This window comes from Callithrix jacchus, chromosome 10, assembly GCF_049354715.1.
Source record: "Callithrix jacchus isolate 240 chromosome 10, calJac240_pri, whole genome shotgun sequence".
In the NCBI taxonomy this organism is placed as follows: domain Eukaryota; kingdom Metazoa; phylum Chordata; class Mammalia; order Primates; family Cebidae; genus Callithrix; species Callithrix jacchus.
In genome coordinates this window covers 66,598,167-66,617,381 of record NC_133511.1, presented here as the reverse complement: position 1 = coordinate 66,617,381, position 19,215 = coordinate 66,598,167, and the positions used below count along the sequence as shown (strand labels likewise).

Sequence of the window (19,215 nt, the reverse complement as noted above, 5' to 3'; positions counted from 1 at the left end):
CCCTACAAACGACACAAACTCATCATTTCTGATTGCTGCATAATATTCCATGGTGTATATGTGCCACATTTTTCCAATCCAGTCTATCATCAATGGGCATTTTGGTTGATTCCAGGTCTTTGCTATTGTAAACAGTGCTGCAATGAACATTCGTGTGCATGTGTCCTTATAGTAGAACGATTTATAGTCTTTTGGATATATACCCAGTAATGGGATTGCTGGGTCAAATGGAATTTCTATTTCTAAGGCCTTGAGGAATCGCCACACTGTCTTCCACAATGGTTGAACTAATTTACACTCCCACCAACAGTGTAAAAGTGTTCCTTTTTCTCCACATCCTCTCCAGCATCTGTTGTCTCCAGATTTTTTAATGATCGCCATTCTAACTGGCGTGAGATGGTATCTCAATGTGGTTTTGATTTGCATCTCTCTGATGACCAGTGACGATGAGAATTTTTTCATATGATTGTTGGCCTCATATATGTCTTCTTTCGTAAAGTGTCTGTTCATATCCTTTGCCCACTTTTGAATGGGCTTGTTTGTTTTTTTCCTGTAAATCTGTTTGAGTTCTTTGTAAATTCTGGATATCAGCCCTTTGTCAAAATTTTTTTGTAAACTGCAAAAATTTTTTCCCATTCTGTTGGTTGCCAATCCACTCTAGTGACTGTTTCTTTTGCCGTGCAGAAGCTGTGGAGTTTCATGAGGTGCCATTTGTCTATTTTGGCTTTTGTTGCCAATGCTTTTGGTGTTTTGTTCATGAAGTCCTTGCCTACTCCTATGTCCTGGATAGTTTTGCCTAGATTTCCTTCTAGGGTTTTTATCATGCCAGGTCTTATGTTTAAGTCTTTAATCCATCTGGAGTTAATTTTAGTGTAAGGTGTCAGGAAGGGGTCCAGTTTCTGCTTTCTGCACATGGCTAGCCAGTTTTCCCAACACCATTTGTTAAACAGGGAATCCTTTCCCCCTTGCTTGTTTTTGTCAGGTTTATCCAAGATTGTATAGTTGTAGATATGTTGTGTTGCCTCCGGTGCCTCTGTTTTGTTCCATTGGTCTATATCTCTGTTTTGGTACCAGTACCATGCTGTTTTGATTACTGTAGCCTTGTAGTATAGTTTGAAACCCAGTAGTGTGATGCCTCCCACTGTGTTCTTTTTGCTTAGAATTGACTTGGCTATGCGGGCTCTCTTTTGGTTCCATATGAAGTTCATGGTGGTTTTTTCCAGTTCTGTGAAGAAAGTCAATGGTAGCTTGATGGGGATAGCATTGATTCTGTAAATTACTCTGGGCAGTATGGCCATTTTCACAATATTGATTCTTCCTAACCATGAACATGGAATGTTTCTCCAGCTGTTTGTGTCCTCTCTGATTTCGTTGAGCAGTGGTTTGTAGTTCTCCTTGAAGAGGTCCCTTATGTTCCTTGTGAGTTGTATTCCAAGGTATTTTATTCTTTTTGTAGCAATTGTGAATGGCAGTTCGTTCTTGATTTGGCTTTCTTTAAGTCTGTTATTGGTGTAGACGAATGCTTGTGATTTTTGCACATTGATTTTATATCCTGAGACTTTGCTGAAGTTGCTTATCAGTTTCAGGAGTTTTTGGGCTGAGGCGATGGGGTCTTCTAGGTATACTATCATGTCGTCTGCAAAGAGAGACAATTTGGCTTCCACCTTTCCTATTTGAATACCCTTTATTTCTTTTTCTTGCCTGATTGCTCTGGCTAGAACTTCCAGAACTATATTGAATAGGAGTAGTGAAAGAGGGCATCCTTGTCTAGTGCCAGATTTCAAAGGGAATGCTTCCAGTTTTTGCCCATTCAGTATGATATTGGCTGTTGGTTTGTCATAAATAGCTTTTATTACTTTGAGATACGTTCCATCGATACCGACTTTATTGAGGGTTTTTAGCATAAAGGGCTGTCGAATTTTGTCAAATACCTTCTCTGCATCAATTGAGATAATCATGTGGTTTTTGTTTTTGGTTCTGTTTATGTGGTGAATTACATTTATAGACTTGCGTATGTTGAACCAGCCTTGCATCCCCGGGATGAATCCTACTTGATCATGGTGAATAAGTTTTTTGATTTGCTGTTGCATTCGGCTTGCCAATATTTTATTGAAGATTTTTGCATCTATGTTCATCATGGATATTGGCCTGAAGTTTTCTTTTCTTGTTGGGTCTCTGCCGGGTTTTGGTATCAGGATGATGTTGGTCTCGTAAAATGATTTGGGAAGTATTTCCTCTTTTTGGATTGTTTGAAATAGTTTTAGAAGGAATGGTATCAGCTCCTCTTTGTGTGTCTGGTAGAATTTGGCTGTGAACCCGTCTGGACCTGGGCTTTTTTGTGTGGTAGGCTCTTAATTGCTGCCTCGACTTCTGACCTTGTTATTGGTCTATTTATAGTTTCAGCTTCCTCCTGGTTTAGGCTTGGGAGGACACAGGAGTCCAGGAATTTATCCATTTCTTCCAGGTTTACTAGTTTATGTGCATAGAGTTGTTTGTAATATTCTCTGATGATGGTTTGAATTTCTGTGGAATCTGTGGTGATTTCCCCTTTATCATTTTTTATTGCATCTATTTGGTTGTTCTCTCTTTTATTTTTTATCAATCTGGCCAGTGGTCTGTCTATTTTGTTGATCTTTTCAAAAAACCAGCTCTTGGATTTATTGATTTTTTGAAGGGTTTTTCGTGTCTCAATCTCCTTCAGTTCAGCTCTGATCTTAGTTATTTCTTGTCTTCTGCTGGGTTTTGAGTTTTTTTGATCTTGCTCCTCTAGCTCTTTCAATTTTGACGATAGGGTGTCAATTTTGGATCTCTCCATTCTCCTCATATGGGCACTTATTGCTATATACTTTCCTCTAGAGACTGCTTTAAATGTGTCCCAGCGGTTCTGGCATGTTGTGTCTTCGTTCTCATTGGTTTCGAAGAACTTCTTTATTTCTGACTTCATTTCATTGTTTACCCAGTCAACATTCAAGAGCCAGTTGTTCAGTTTCCATGAAGCTGTGCGGTTCTGGGTTGGTTTCTGTATTCTGAGTTCTAACTTGATTGCACTATGGTCTGAGAGGCTGTTTGTTATGATTTCAGTTGTTTTGCATTTGTTGAGCAGTGCTTTACTTCCAATTATGTGGTCAATTTTAGAGTAGGTGTGATGTGGTGCTAAGAAGAATGTATATTCTGTGGATTTGGGGTGGAGAGTTCTGTAAATGTCTATCAGGTTTGCTTGTTCCAGGTCTGAGTGAAAGCCCTGGATATCCTTGTTGATTTTCTGTCTGGTTGATCTGTCTAGGATTGACAGTGGAGTGTTAAAGTCTCCCACTATTATTGTGTGGGAGTCTAAGTCTCTTTGTAAGTCATTAAGAACTTGCCTTATGTATCTGGGTGCTCCTGCATTGGGTCCATATATGTTTAGGATCGTTAGCTCTTCTTGTTTTATCGATCCTTTTACCATTATGTAATGGCCTTCTTTGTCTCTTTTGATCTTTGTTGCTTTAAAGTCTATTTTATCAGAGATGAGAATTGCAACTCCTGCTTTTTTTTGCTCTCCATTTGCTTGGTAAATCTTCCTCCATCCCTTTATTTTGAGCCTTTGTGTATCCTTGCATGTGAGATGGGTTTCCTGGATACAGCACACTGATGGGTTTTGGATTTTTATCCAATTTGCCAGTCTGTGTCTTTTGATTGGTGCATTTAGTCCATTTACATTTAGGGTTAATATTGTTATGTGTGAATTTGATACTGCCATTTTGATGCTAAGTGGCTGTTTTGCCTGTTAGTTGTTGTAGATTCTTCATTATGTTGATGCTCTTTAGCTTTTAGTGTGATTTTGGAATGGCTGGTACTGGTTGTTCCTTTCTATGTGTAGTGCCTCTTTTAGGAGCTCTTGTAAAGCAGGCCTGGTGGTGACAAAATCTCTGAGTACTTGCTTGTTCGCAAATGATTTTATTTTTCCTTCACTTCTGAAGCTCAGTTTGGCTGGATATGAAATTCTGGATTGAAAGTTCTTTTCTTTAAGAATGTTGAATATTGGCCCCCACTCTCTTCTGGCTTGTAGTGTTTCTGCCAAGAGATCTGCTGTGAGTCTGATGGGCTTCCCTATGTGGGTAACTCGACCTTTCTCTCTGGCTGCCCTTAGTATTTTCTCCTTTATTTCAACCTTGTTGAATCTGACGATTATGTGCCTTGGGGTTGCTCTTCTTGCAGAATATCTTTGTGGTGTTCTCTGTATTTCCTGCATTTGAGTGTTGGCCTGTCTTGCTAGGTGCGGGAAGTTTTCCTGGATGATGTCCTGAAGAGTATTTTCCAGCTTGGATTCATTCTCTTCGTCACATTCTGGTACACCTATCAAACGTAGGTTAGGTCTTTTCACATAGTCCCACATTTCTTGGAGACTTTGTTCATTCCTTTTTGTGCTTTTTTCTCTAATCTTGGTTTCTCGTTTAATTTCATTGAGTTGGTCTTCGACTTCAGATATTCTTTCTTCTGCTTGGTCAATTCGGCTATTGAAACTTGTGCATGCTTCGCGAAGTTCTCGTATTGTGTTTTTCAGCTCCTTTAATTCATTCATATTCCTCTCTAAGTTATCCATTCTTGTTATCATTTCCTCATATCTTTTTTTAAGTTCCTTAGTTTCTTTGCATTGATTTAATACATGTTCTTTTAGCTCACAAAAGTTTCTCATTATCCACCTTCTGAAGTCTAATTCCGTCATTTCGTCACAGTCATTCTCTGTCCAGCTTTGCTCCCTTGCTGGTGAGGAGTTTTGGTCCTTTCTAGGAAGCGAGGTGTTCTGGTTTCGGGTGTTTTCCTCCTTTTTTCGCTGGTTTCTTCCCATCTTTGTGGGTTTATCCGCTTGTCGTCTGCGTAGTTGCTGACTTTTCGATTGAGTCTCTGAGTGGACACCCAGATTGTTGATGATGAAGTATTTCTGTTACTTGGTTTTCCTTCTACCAGCCTAGCCCCTTCGCTGTACGACTGCTGAGGTCCACTCCAGGCCCTGCTTGTCTGGGGTGCACCTCTAGCAGCTGTGGCACAGTGAGGGATGCTACCAGTTTCTTTTTCTGCTATCTTTGTCCCAGGATGATGCCTGCCAAATGTCAGTCTTTTGGATATAGAGGGGTCAGGGAGCTGCTTGAGGAGACAGTCTGTACTTTTTTGGAGCTCAATTGCTGAGCTGTGAGCTCTGTTGTTCATTCAGGGCTGTTAGGCTGCTATGTTTGATTCTGCTGCAACAGAGCTCATTAAGAAAACCCTTTTTTTCTCAAATGCTCTGTGTGGGGAGTTCGGGCTTTATTTTTCGATGTTCGTTGAGGTGTCCTGCCCAGCTAGAAGGCAGACTAGCCACTGTTTGGCTGCCGAGGCTCCACCCTGCTGTTGTGTGATTCGCCCTGTTTCTGCAGGCTCTGCTGTGGTCTCCGCCATGCCCTGCAGTGGAGTCTCTTCGTTGTAGCGTGTTGCCTCGGCAACGGCAGGCTGCGTCGGCAGTGGGCGTGTATCTCAGTAGGGATGGGTTGCCTCGGCAACGGAAGGCTGCGTCAGCAGTGTGCATGTATCTCAGTAGGGACGGGTTGCCTCGGCAACGGCTGGCTGCATCAGCAGTGGGCATGTATCTCAGTTGGGGCGGGTTGCCTCGGTAGTGGTGGACGCCCCTCCCCCACAGAGTGTCTCGGACCATCTGCTCGGGATAGTTTGAAATCGCGGTTTTGTTCGTCCCACTGGGTACCCCAAACGATCTGTCCCTGCAATCCCCTGGGCTGGCCTACTGTCCAAGTCTCGTTCAGTCTCAAGTCCAGCCCTCTCAAGTCTCAGGTTGCCGGTTCAACAGGGCACCTGGACAAGCGCGCCCTGTGGGGATTGCTGGGTAGGGCCGGCCGCCGCCGCCCTGGATGCCGGCTACTGCCTGGCGTCCCGTGTCTTTTTTATACTTGGGAGTTTCCCCATTCTGTGGGCAACAAAGATCAGTCTGGAAATGCAGCTCCGACTCACCTCTTTGCAGATTCAACGAGAGCTCCAATCCTGGGTTGTTCTCACAGCGCCATCTTGAGTCCTCTCCAGACCTGGTTTTTTAAAAACTAACTGCCCGTAGGTGATCAGGAAGAGGAAGGGGACCTACAACTGGTTATATAAGGAACAACAGCCAAATAATGCATAGATTGGGAGGTAGGGGGACTGAGTGAAAAGGAAATGGACTTTTTTTTTTAATAACACAGAGTTTCCAAATGCAAAATGTAGAAGCTGCAGAAGGCAGAGGTCAGCTGAACACAAGAAAGAACTCTCTACTGGCCTCTAAAAGAGAACTAACTAGTTGTGGCACATTATCCCTGGAGAAGTTCAGACATGTATCCCCATTGGAGGTCACGTCATAGAAAATGGTGACAGCTGGGTAAGATGCCATTTAAACTCCTCTCCAATGGGAATTCTGTTCTGCCACCATCGTCCCTCAATGACTCTCATCAGCTGCTGATTGAAATCCAAGCTCCACAGAGCAGCAGCACACAGAGCCCTTCACTTCTCCACTCACATCCCTACCCACACCCACACTCAAATTCTAAGAGCAACACCAAACCACTTGTGCTCTGCACACTTATTCCATGTTCAGTATTTAAAATGTCCTCGCCTCTCCCTTTGCCTAATGTTTATTTCCCAACACTCTGTGCTGTCACTGTCATGGATGTTTGTCACTTTTGTTTGCACTATTATTTCCAATTTGGCAACTTAACTCCCCTATCGTGTCTCAATGGAAGGGTAACTAGTGGGCTGCCTCTTACTAGCACTCAGGAGGAAGCTGAGGGAGTCAGATCCTTCCTTTATCAGCCTCCAGTTGCCTCTAGGAGGCAGGCAATGACAAAAATCCAGCCACTGGCCCTTCTCTCAAGTCACTTTGAATCCAAGGTTATAAGGAATAGATAAAGATGATTTATCTGGTGGTATGGGGGCAGTGGCACGGTGTCCTTAACAGGCTGTTTAGACAGTAACATGGTTGTGTCGTCCTTCCTACTTTTTAGCCCTCTGGAGTACCCTTGCTTCTTGTTTTCAGGTTAATAAATACGTATGAAATTAATGAGTGAAGCAGAGGGATAAAGGTCAAAGACTTAATCTAGAGCAAATTGTGTGCAAGGTTGGACCGCTTAATGATCAGAAATGGAGGTAAAGAGAGGGAAATAAACAGGAGAATGGTCATAGTACTAACAGAAATGAGGGGAAGTGTTGGTTTAGGGAAGACAGAGAGGAAGGCTAGCAAATACCAAATCTGTATTATAATCCCCCCTCCAAAACATTTCCATTTATATACACACCAACTCTTCTCCTTTGGTGAGAATAAAAACAAAACCCTGTATTTTAGGTTGAGTTAGCTGCGTGGTCTCTTTATGTGGGTCTCAAGTCAATGGCATTGCCCTTTACTTCAGAGACTCTTAAAGAACTCATCAAACAGCACATACCCAGTGGTAGGAGAAATCAAAGATGATTTGGAGGTTTCAAATCAGGAAGATACGGGGCCACTCAGGAAAAGTAGAAAGAAAATGTGGAGCTTGAGATTTCAGCAGGTATGTTGAATAGAGATGGCCCGACAGCAGCAACAAGTCTCTAAAACAGGTGGTATCGTTACTGCATATTTCTCATGCAACTCTGCGCATATACAGAATCAAGGCTTTAGTGTTTTTCTTCTGCAAGAAGAAACATGAGATAGGTTCATTCATTTGACAGATATTTATTGGGTACCTACTGAGGGTCATACACTGTTCCAGGCAGTGGTAAAGTAGTAAAAAAGCTACATTCATGAAGACAGGTAATACTGCTACTTAAATTGATTTGTTCACATTTATATGCTTTAAAGAACAATAAACTAGGGAAAGTAGTTAAGAACGACGTCAGCATCGTTCTCAGAATATTCCATTTAGAAGGTGATAAAAGGACCTTGCAGAGCATTCCTTTCAGTAATCTTCCCTTTGAGCCTGATCTGGGAAAGGCAGGCAACAGAGACCAGGACCACATACTCATAAGAACCCTTGGAGGCCGGGTGCGGTGGCTCAAGCCTGTAATCCCAGCACTTTGGGAGGCTGAGGAGGGTGGATCACGAGGTCAAGAGATCGAGACCATTCTGGTCAACATAATGAAACCCCGTCTCTACTAAAAATACAAAAAATTAGGTGGGCATGGTGGCGCGTGCCTGTAATCCCAGCTACTCAGGAGGCTGAGGCAGGAGAATTGCCTGAACCCAGGAGGCGGAGGTTGCGGTGAGCCGAGATCGTGCCATTGCACTCCAGCCTGGGTGAAAAGAGCGAAACTCCGTCTCAAAAAAAAAAAAAAAAAAAAAAAGGACCCTTGGAAACTTAGTCCTCCACCAATATTGAAGCATAGATCTATGGTTATTACTTTGAGGGATTTCCAAACTTTAAACTTCTCTATCTTATTATAGTAGCTGGTGCTAACATGGGCAAAGAAATTAGATCAGCTGAAGGAGAGAAAAAGAAAAGAAAAACAAGAACTTTAATGTTAGTTCTCACATCTGGGACTTTTGATAAACCAATCAAGAAATATTTCTTGAGTACTGCGCCAGAATATTCATTTAGCTGCAAAGTAGATTCTAGGGTATGTGATGTGTGCATTTCATGAATGTTTTCTGTTTGGATAGTAAACTTTATGAACTACACAGTATCTCAAATAAAAATTACACAGAAACTCATGCCTATGAAGAAACCTGTTTATTACTGATAACACTTCATTTGGCTAAAACCACAGGAAATCCACACACAAATACATAAAGTGCAAATTCTCACAGGCAGTACTTATAATACACCCTGGTGTTTTATAGGGAAAAAACAAGATGTTGACAGAAACTGTTAAAACAAGGGCACAATTTGAACTACTGCTACACACTTTATTCAGAAAAATAATTCATTCTTAACTGCATATATCTTATCTGGCATATTCAATGAGGCATACAAAGAGTTTATTCTAGCCTAGAACAACAAGGCCTCACCATACACAGAAGCAGACTCTTGCTTGAGTGGCTCTTGTAAGACCCATAATGAATCACAACAATGGACAAAAACATACCAAATAGGATCAAATTAGTTGCAACTCACTTGGAAGGTAGTGCTACTAGGCTCAAAATGGCCACTTAGAGCAGTGATATTAAGTCTACATAGACACCATTGCTTTACCTTCCTGGCAAACACCTTGCTTTGAGTGTAAAATACCAGGCATTATATACAATTTCCACAGAGAGATATGCTTTGCTCTCTCCAAAAAAAAAAAAAAAAAAAAAAAAACCTGAGTATTTAAAGGGATATCTGCTTAATAAACATCACATTACAAAGTTCAGTAATGGGACTTCATTCAAAAAGCTGAATTAGAAAATTCATTTTTTGATTGTTCCTTAAAGTATTTGCTCCTTTGAAATTCCTTAATTCCTATTATCAGCAATTAAACACTCTATAACAGGTACTAGGTGGTGTGGATATGAAAAACAATAAACCACAATTCCTGCTATCAGGGAGCTGAGCATCAGGTGGTCCTTCTTAGTCAAGGAATGCCAATAGTAACAGAACTGTTTCACGTCAGTTTAGTTTGGCATTAATCCTTCTGAAGGTCAGATTCTAAGGGCAGGAAATAGTCTAGATATGTTCTATGTTTACATATGTTGCACTACAGCCAGTGTGTATACCCCAGGGATATGCAGTCTTTGGGGGTGAGGGCTTGAGGGGAGAAAACTGAGCAGCCACGTGATGAACATGGTACTCCTTTGTGGTGGCATAAGTTTCAGTAAAGATTAAAGATATCATTTTATATTAAGAGTTTTATTATAGAGAATGCAAAATTCACTTACATTTTAAAGACAGAATATACTTCATGTCAGTGGTAGGCTGCTTCTGATTTTGCTCTCAGAACCCCTTCCCACTCCGTCATGCCCCTCTGCTTTTAAGGTTATGCTGGTGGAAATTTTGAGCAGCAAACTAGATATGTCACTTTGTCCCTATTTGGTCACTCTACCCATTCTTATAGGTTCTCTTTTGTAAGTACATAGTCTTGAATACACAAAGAGGAACGATAGCTTAATGAATGTACAGTATGGTAAATAAGGTAGCCAATAGTCAACACTAACTTTGCTTCCCACTAGAATTAAAGTCATGCTGTGCAAGGAGTCAGACAATGAGCAATTCTCATCTTACTATTTATGCTTCTATGGCTTAGGGTAAGATGCTCTGAGGGAAAAACATGAACAAGATTTCCTCAGATCTTGTGCTTTGGCTCCTCAAGTTATTATAAGGAAAGCTGAAATAGAATGTTAGATCACTTGCCCATTCATTTTGGTTAGTTCTTTCCCCATTAGTTTCTAGAGCAATCTCAGACAACAAGTGAATTGTAAAGGGCTGTATGTAATACATTAACATATAGCAGTATCCAGCAGACCAAAACAGATTATGAAATAGATTTAAAATTACTTCCTATAAGTCTTAAATATAATGACAACATTAACAAAATAACCGAAAGTCCATAGACAAATGTAGTTTATGACTAAGTTTAAAGCATTCTGAATGAATACAGTTGAGATTTCTTATCAGTGAGGTAACAGGGCAATAGTTCTTCACAGTAACAAAATGTGCAAGGGTGCCTAGGAAAAGAGGGAGGTAGAGAGAAAAAGGCATAAAATTAAATGTATCCAAGTGGAGTTTGGATTTTTAAAGCATCACTAATATCAATGGAAAATGTGAAAAAAAATACTGATAGCAGCAGTTCATAGAACAATTTAACCATTAAACTCCAGCTAATATCTCTGTTGCATCAATTCCTAAGAAGCAACTTGCTTAAGAAAGGGGAGGTCTATTTCCTATATAAAGACATTCCAAAGTATCCAATCTCTTAGAACCTCTCCATCTGCTAAAGTTTCTGCATTGAAATAACACGATATATTCAAAACTAAAACCTGAAATAACCTAAGCCACTATACATTCTTCAAGATAAACAAAATTTTGTTCAAGTCTCACTTAATTTGCAAGGTTAAATTAAAAATAACTGTCAAGCAGGTAAATTATTCATTGCACTTAATGCAACAGTTACTCAAAATACACAAAAATTATTTCGTGAGCTAAATTCTTCTAGATATGGAGTGAAACCCAAATGTTATTTTTAGTGCCCTTTATGACATTTTTGTTCTAACCTGAGTTTAAAAAAAAATGTGCTTGGAAAGAAGGACCCTTAAAAAGTAATTTGTATATCCGTTAATTTTTAAACATTTTATTCCCTTAAAAACAAAAACAGATTTTGAATAGAAGATATTATGAAGATTCCTCCTCAAGAAGTTCCTAAATATTAAATATTTCACAGTCTTTTAAAAAATCCTCATTCCCTCTGGTTCTGTCTTCACTAGAGATGGAAAACACTATGGCATGGTGTTTCTTACTTTGAACCTTTCAATAAAAGACTTAATAAAGCTTTATTAGCAAACTTAGCAAGCTATCTCAACAACTTTCTCCTCTCCAGAGTCAAACAATCTTTATGCCTTGAACTTTTTCTCAAAAGTCTTATTTTCTAATCTATATTTTCTTCATTTTTATTTCTGTTCTATCTCTTCCTGAGTTCTCACATGTTTTTGACACAACATCTTAGCAGGAACTGAATCTGTAAAAGGGATACTTTTTCTCACCTCCTACATCTTGGCCTAATAGTGATCACAATAAAGGAAAATGGTAGGTGCATATTCATCATAACAACAAATAAACACAAGTAAACAGATGGACACAGTTTATTCCCTGTTGCTATGGTGTCACATTTGCCCTTCACAAGAAGCATTTCCTTTGTCTCTTTATATTGTTGGCTTATTTCTACTATTTATTTTCAATGTATACTTTGATCTTGCCCTACTAATTATTTCCTTTCTCTAAAGCTCTAGAAAATTCCAGTTTTGACTTACATGCTTAATGAAAATGCAATCATTTTCACAATATTGTTTAAAAAGAAAAAGATAAACAATGTGGTGCCCAAGGCTGAGACCTCCTAGCCAGCCCTTCTGTCTCTCTTGGTCAGCTTGGGCTATCACTGAATTTATCCTGTTAGGCAAATGTACACCTACTGCGTCAAGTTCATGTTAAGTTTCATGCTCAGACAGACTAATGACAGGCTAGAATAATTCCTCAATCAAAACAATTCAGAAACATTTGTAAAATTTTGTTAACTTTAACTCTGAACTTCAAAATTTTTGAGATAAGAATCCTTCAATAACTCTTCACCTTAAAATGACTTAAATGTTGCATTATATTAAAGCACTCAAATAAAACTGTTCTCTTCATAATAGAATGACAGTCATGACATGGTTTTAGTAACTATTATACATTTTAGCTTCATTTTTGTTTATCAGTCACTGAAACACAGAACTAAACCAAATATACATGTTTTTCATATATACAACGTTATACCACTTTGTAGAATATATGCCATTTCCTAAATTACAATCTACATTCTTATAACAAAAGATGTTTTACACATTTTAAAAATAAAATGAAAATTCTACACATTTCCTCTCCAGTGCAAAACCTTTGAAAACACATTAAGAAAAATGGTGCTCTACATTTAGCTAGCTGTCTATTATCTACAGTCATACAGTCATGCAAGATCCAACAATAAGAAAGTAAAGAAGGAACAAATTAACAATAGTGGCAATACAATAAATTGACAATTAGGTTTGGATTATATGAGCTCAACCAAATGTTAGCTGATAACTGCAACCAACCAAACTATGATTTAAGGAACATTCTAATCAGTTCAAACTTTATGCTATTATTTTATATGAAATAAATTCTCTAATTCCAGTGCTATCTCCTATAAGCAATTTGTTTAGGCCTTGTTATTGTTATCTCCTACTATACCCCATGTGTATTCTGAGAACTATGTAGGACAAGATACATTTTAAGAAGATTAAACAGCATTTCTCTCTCTCTCTCTTCTTTTTTTTTTGAGACAAAGTCTCACTCTGTCACCCAGGCTGCAGTGCAGCAGCATGATCACAGCTTACTGTAACTTAAATTCCTGGCCTCAAGCAATCCTTCTGCCTCAGCCTCCCAAGAGCGCTGGTATTACAGGTACAAGCCACCATGCCCAGCCTAAATAGCATTTCTCTATTAAACCTTTTCAGGAGACTGCAGGATCAGCCAAAAGTGACTTTTTGAAAAAAATTATTTTCTACACTAAAAAAGATTAATACCATGCAATCATAAATTCAGCAGACGTCAGCAAGATAAACTGGACCTCTGTTTTAAAACATGTAGTTTTAGTGTTTCATAATACTTAAAATTTGGACGTTTATTTCTTAGTAAGATTAACATTACTTATAAAATAAAAGAATAAATCTTATTAGGAAAATGTACCTCAGAAGTTAGACTGTCAAATAAATTCAGAGCTCCTCTCTCAGTTCAGAATTTTTTCTGTACTAAATGTTTGATAAATGACACTATCTAATATAAAGATCCGTAACTACATTAAGTCTGCTTTTATTAGGATCTTTATTTACATTCCTAAGATTTTAAAATCAGCAAACTCATTTGATATTGAGGAAGCACCTAGAGATTTTGGAAGATTTTCCTTAACTTTCTGAAAATTCACTGATTAAATTATGGTAAATGCAGGAATACTGTTTTTCAGTTCATACCAGACCATGAGAAGGCACTGAGAAATTTGACAAGAACAAAGCCAATAGGAGTGTTGCCACTATTGTTTTATGCTCAGTAAACGTCAGAATTTTAAATACATACAGTAAATTTACACTGCACCAAGGGCACCTGAAACAGACATGCCAAAACCACACATTGTAACATCTGTTCTAAACTACAGGAATGCTAAATATCCTATTTCAAATATTCTAATTTGTAAATTAATACCTGTGATGTAACAATGACATTTTTCATAGCAATCAAGGAGAATACCATTTTTTGGCCAATTTTATGGAGTAATTTCCTTAACTAACCCCATAATTATAACATTTACCTGTCTTTTTTTTTTGTCTTTTACCATGCTATACACAATTACAAGATATAGAACTAGGCTTAACCACATTTATAAGAAAACCCACGTTTGAATTGTGATGTTTCTATTAAAGGAAGAAAAATATGTTACTATAACACTTAAGAGTGTAATGACTTTTGTTTAAATTATGAAAACATTTGAATCATTTCCCTCTAGACCATTTCATTTCAAATTTACAGTTTGTTTAGTCTAGCCAGTTAACCAAAAAGAAAGAAAACAAAAGGAAAAAGATACTTGGCCAGATGAAAGAGAGAATGCTAACACAAGGTTCAATGTATGGAGTTCTTGGTTGCTCTGTTCCATATGTCCACACAATGTCATGATGTATTGGTGTACCCCTAAACAGAACGCCAGATCAGTCCATTCTTACTGGGCTGAAGAAAATTCTCAATTAGACCATCAATGAGTTTTTTCAATTCTTCCTCCAGTAAAGCAGTATCACTGAGGAAAAGATGAAGAGTTTTGGAATTATTTATTTTCATAGGCTTAAAATTTATTTAAATTAGTTTTACTTTTTAAGAGGTACTGACAGAATGATTAAACAATTGGTAAACAAAAGAGAAATTCACTTGGTTAAAACAAAACAACCCCCCCCCAAAAAAAAATTACATACAGAGAAAACACTGCTATCACAAACTGAAGTTGAGCTGCATTAACAGGAGTTCTTTGGCACATGATAAACAGAGGAGTGATAGTATATCTAAAGAATTCTCCTAGGTGGGGAGAATGTGGTTCAAATGGCTTTGAACACCAATACCAGGTGTTAGGAGAAAATGGCTTCCTGAAATACTTTGAAAAATATTTCATAAAGATGTTATGGAATGATATAACATATCTTTCAGGTAGCAGAAGGAGGTGTGCCTAAAAGAATGGGATGTTTAAAAAAAGCACATATGCACTTAAAAGGCCCTTGAAAGTCATCACTGAGGCACTGCCATTGCCCAGAACATTTTGAGGCAAGCCTCTTTTAAATTGCTTTTATAGTCATTTAAAAAACTACACAACAAATTAGTTCTTATTACTTTAATAATCTCCCTTCATTTTCAACCAGATGTAGCATTACCCAATTTGGTTTACTTTAAATTCTGCTTTGAATGACTTTAGGAGCTCTTTATCTGCCTGAAAAGAAATGAAATCTATCCTTAAATGCAAAAATTTATGGAAATACAAAATAGTGTGGCTTTGGTTGGACTCTGAAAGCAATTCTAAAAAGTCTCCTTCCCAAATATATATTGGTCAATGACAGCATTACAGGAGACAGTACTTTTAATACATTTAAGTAGCCTTTGAAAATGTTTATGAAATTAACTTAGTTACAAGTCATCCTCTTAAAAGGAAATGAACTGAGAAGATTATGTCAAGTCCTATTCGACACAGAAAATGAATATTTGGCAATAAACTAGATTATCTGATGATCATTTCCTTATGCTAATCATGTAATAAAGATCAGAGAATCTTTCCAAGAATAGAAATTTGCTACAATTTAAAAATTCAATTCCCAAATGATGCAGCTGCTTTAAAAAACAGTCTGGCAGTTCCTCAAAAGGTTAAACACAGAGCTACCATATGACCCAGCAATTCTCTCCTAGGTATATACCCAAGAGAAATGAAAACATAACATTCACACAGAAACCTGTATGTAAATGTTCATAACAATACTATTCAAAACAGCCAAAGAGTGCAAATAACCTGAATGTCCATCAAATGATCAAAAGAATAAAAAGCATGGCATATTCATGCCATGGAATATTGTTGGGCCATAAAAAACAAAATTAAAAAAAGGGAATAAATTCATGTTACAACCGAATCATAGTGGAAGCTAGATTATACTAAGTAAAAGATGGCAGTCACAAAAGCCCATATATTATATGAAATGCCCAGAAGCAGCAAATCTTTAGAGAAAAAGAGTGTATTGGTGGTTGCTGAGGGCTGTAAAGGAAGGAAATGGGAAGTGATTTCTCATGGATATGGGCTTTTAGGGGTGATGAAAATGTTCTAAAATAGATTATAGTGATAGATGCACAACTTTGAATATACCAAAAACCACTGAATTGTACATTTTAAGTGGGTGAACTGTATGGTATCTGAGTTATATATCAATAAACTTTTGTATGTATATCTAAAAAAATCAGTTCTCACCTCTGGTCAGGTGAAGCGCACATCTCTGCATAATACTTTATCTTTGGTTCTGTCCCACTTGTCCGGAGGGTAGCAACACAGCCATTTTGAAAAGTAAATGTAATCATTTGGCTGTTTTTACTCACAGGCAGCACCTATGCAAAATGGCAACAACTGTTTAATTATACTTGGCATCTTTTTCATTTTCTTTCATTTTCAAGAATTATAAAATACAGTCCACTTATATGAGGTATCTAAAGTCGTCAAATTTACAGAAATAGAAATTAGAATGGAAGTTGCCAGGGGCAGGGGGTATGGGTATGGGGAGTTATTGTTTAATGGATAGTTTTAGTTTAGCAAGATGGAAAAGTTCTAGAGGTCTGTCGCACACCAATATGAATATACTTAACACTACCGAACTATACACTTAAAAAAAAAATGGTTAAGGTGGTTAATTTTCATGTTATGTGATTTTTTTAACCACAATTGAAAAATTAAAACATATCTTAAAAGCATTATAAAATACAAATGATGATTACTTATATAATAATTCATAAACATACCATTTACTGAATAGTTCAGGCATTGGGTTATATACCTCACATACATGATCTCTGGGCCTCAACAGTAATCCTGTAAAGTAAGTATTACCACCATTTTACAGACGAGGCTCAAAGAGAGTAAACAACCCTCTCAAGACAATCAGCTAAGTGGTAGAACAAGAAGTGGAAGCCAAGTTCCAAAGTCCAGACTGCCTCTATATTTGCAAAGCACTTGGACGTTTATCAATCGTCTCCAAAGAGGAGTGCACATATCCTGCATGTACTGGGGTGCAGAAAAAACTGTATTTTTTATAAAAATTTAAAAAAGAAGTGATGTTTTACTGACACTAAATATATGTATTAACACTGGTACTCTTGCTAGTCCACACATCGGTCTATCAATGCATCTCAAGGGGATTGTGAGGGTTGTACTAGGGCAGAGGGGTTGACAGTGGTACTTTTCCTCAGCTGTCCTGAGCCATAAGTCCTGTCCTTGAGACCCCCCCTTTTGGTCAGTACATTACCATATATCAGTGACTTAACACAGAGATCTTCCCTTCTTTTTTACCCACAGCCCATAGTCCTTTCTATACTTTATTTAACTCAACTTTATTCAGTTGTCTCCATACTGCTTGCTCATATACTGAATTCAGGCGACCGTCATACCTCATCTAGACTGCTGATACAGTGTACTAACTGGAAGTTTGCCCCTCAAAACCCACTCACTATACAGGCCATTCTTCTCCCTCATACTCCAGTTACAGACAACTACCTTTGGTTCTCTGAAGGAGAATATGCTTTTTCATCTCTGGACCTTCTACTTACTGTTCTCTTTGCCTGAAACACCCTCTGCTCCTCCTGCATCTGGCTAACTCCTAATCATTCTTGGGAACTCAGTTCCGAACAGTTCTCCAAAAAGTCTTCCATAAGCCCTCAAAGTCTCTTCCATGATATCCTAGGCATGCCTCTCCTGGTAGCACTTATCATTTCGTAAGTTGCTGTTTACTTGTCAATTTCCCCACTAGATTTTTCTTTGAGTGTAGTGTCTCTGCTATTGCTATATCCCTAGTGTACCTGTGCCTGTAGCACAGAAGGATTCTGATACATGAATACACATGAACATCAATCAATCTGAAACATGGAAAAGAGAGAATTCAGGAAGGCTTTGACACGTACTACGCAACCTTGGAGATAACAACATCTATGCTACCTAACTTACAAACTTGTTTTAAGAACCAGCAGAGATGAAAAAGCACCCTGAATAATATCATACACTTTAATGAGAATTAAGAGGGAAAAAAGCATTATATCAAAGGCTACTTGAGCACAGCAAATTAGAGAAATAAAAAGAAGCAAAAAATAATTTTTCTCTTCAAGCAATTTACAAAGATAGAAAAATAGACACACTTATACTCATACAAAGGATATCAACACCAGGAACTAATATATGTTGATTAGACAAATATGCAAAAATGGAATATGGGTACTATTCTACATGATAAACTACAGATTTTCCAAAATACATATGTCCCTAGAATCTTGAGACCACATCAGAACATGACAAATGGAAATTTGGGCTAATAATCATTATAACAACAACAACAACAAAATGAATACAATCAGCAATCTATGGCATTTAAGTATTTGTTGAGCAGCTACTACATGGGCAGAAACTTTGAGAGGCACAAAAGTACATCAGAAAGGAACCTGCTATGTACACACAATGACAACATAAAACAGAAAGTAACAGGAGGAAGGCACACTATATAATGAAACCTCAAGAGGAAGGTGTCTAATTATGGGGCCTAGAGGTCACGTAGGAACAGGTGATATTTGCCTTCAGTCTTATAGTGGCTGAGATATGGGCCTGTAAAAATTGGAAAAATGGGTAAACTAAGGAAACAACTGAGCCAAAAATGCAGAAATTAAAAAAAAAATGTATATATATAGGTAAGTAAGTAAGTTGTTTTATTTGGCTGGAGGTATAGGGAATAAGGTTGGAAAGGGATGTTAAAATTAAAAATATGCATGGCTTTGAAATTATAGGCTTTTACACTTATTTTCAACATTATCTAGCATCATTGCTCATTTTCTCTCTTTCTCTCTCTCTGCCCCCTGCCTCCATTCCTCACAACTCACCCTCGGGGTGGTATAGATGATTTTTTGAGAAGTGATAAGGATAGGATCAAAGTCAGAGAAACAAGCTAGCAGACTGAAAAATGCGCTGGAGCAAAACAATGGGTTCTAGTCTCAAGAAACTCACAGGCCTGAAGTTTCACCATTTTATTATAGTATTGATGTGGGTGAACCCCCAAACTGGGGCTCAGCCCAGATTTCTTGGCCTCACACAGAGAAGGAATTCAAGAGGAAAGCAATTGCTGGGCATGGTGGCTCCCGCCTGTAATCCTAGCACTTTGGGAGGCCAAGGTGGGTGAATCACTTGAGGTCAGGAGTTCCAGACCAGCCTGGCCAACATGGTGAAACTCTGTCTCTACTAAAAATACAAAAATTAGCCTGGCATGGTGGCATGTGCCTGTAGTCC

The 19,215-nt window shown here is 38.2% G+C and overlaps 1 protein-coding gene across 2 annotated transcripts in view; it reads right to left on the bottom strand.

The window, feature by feature from the left end:
- Window positions 1–8,681: 8,681 nt before the first annotated feature.
- PGM2L1 (phosphoglucomutase 2 like 1) overlaps window positions 8,682–19,215 on the bottom strand; it is an 84,556-nt gene continuing 74,022 nt past the window's right edge. For both annotated transcript variants that reach the window (XM_002754823.7, XM_009007440.5), the window contains 2 exons: window positions 16,153–16,286; window positions 8,682–14,454 (listed from right to left, as the gene is read on the bottom strand). In XM_002754823.7, the coding sequence (XP_002754869.1) occupies window positions 14,352–14,454; window positions 16,153–16,286 (237 nt within the window). In that variant the 3' untranslated portion in view covers window positions 8,682–14,351. The remainder of the gene's footprint in view (window positions 14,455–16,152; window positions 16,287–19,215) is intronic.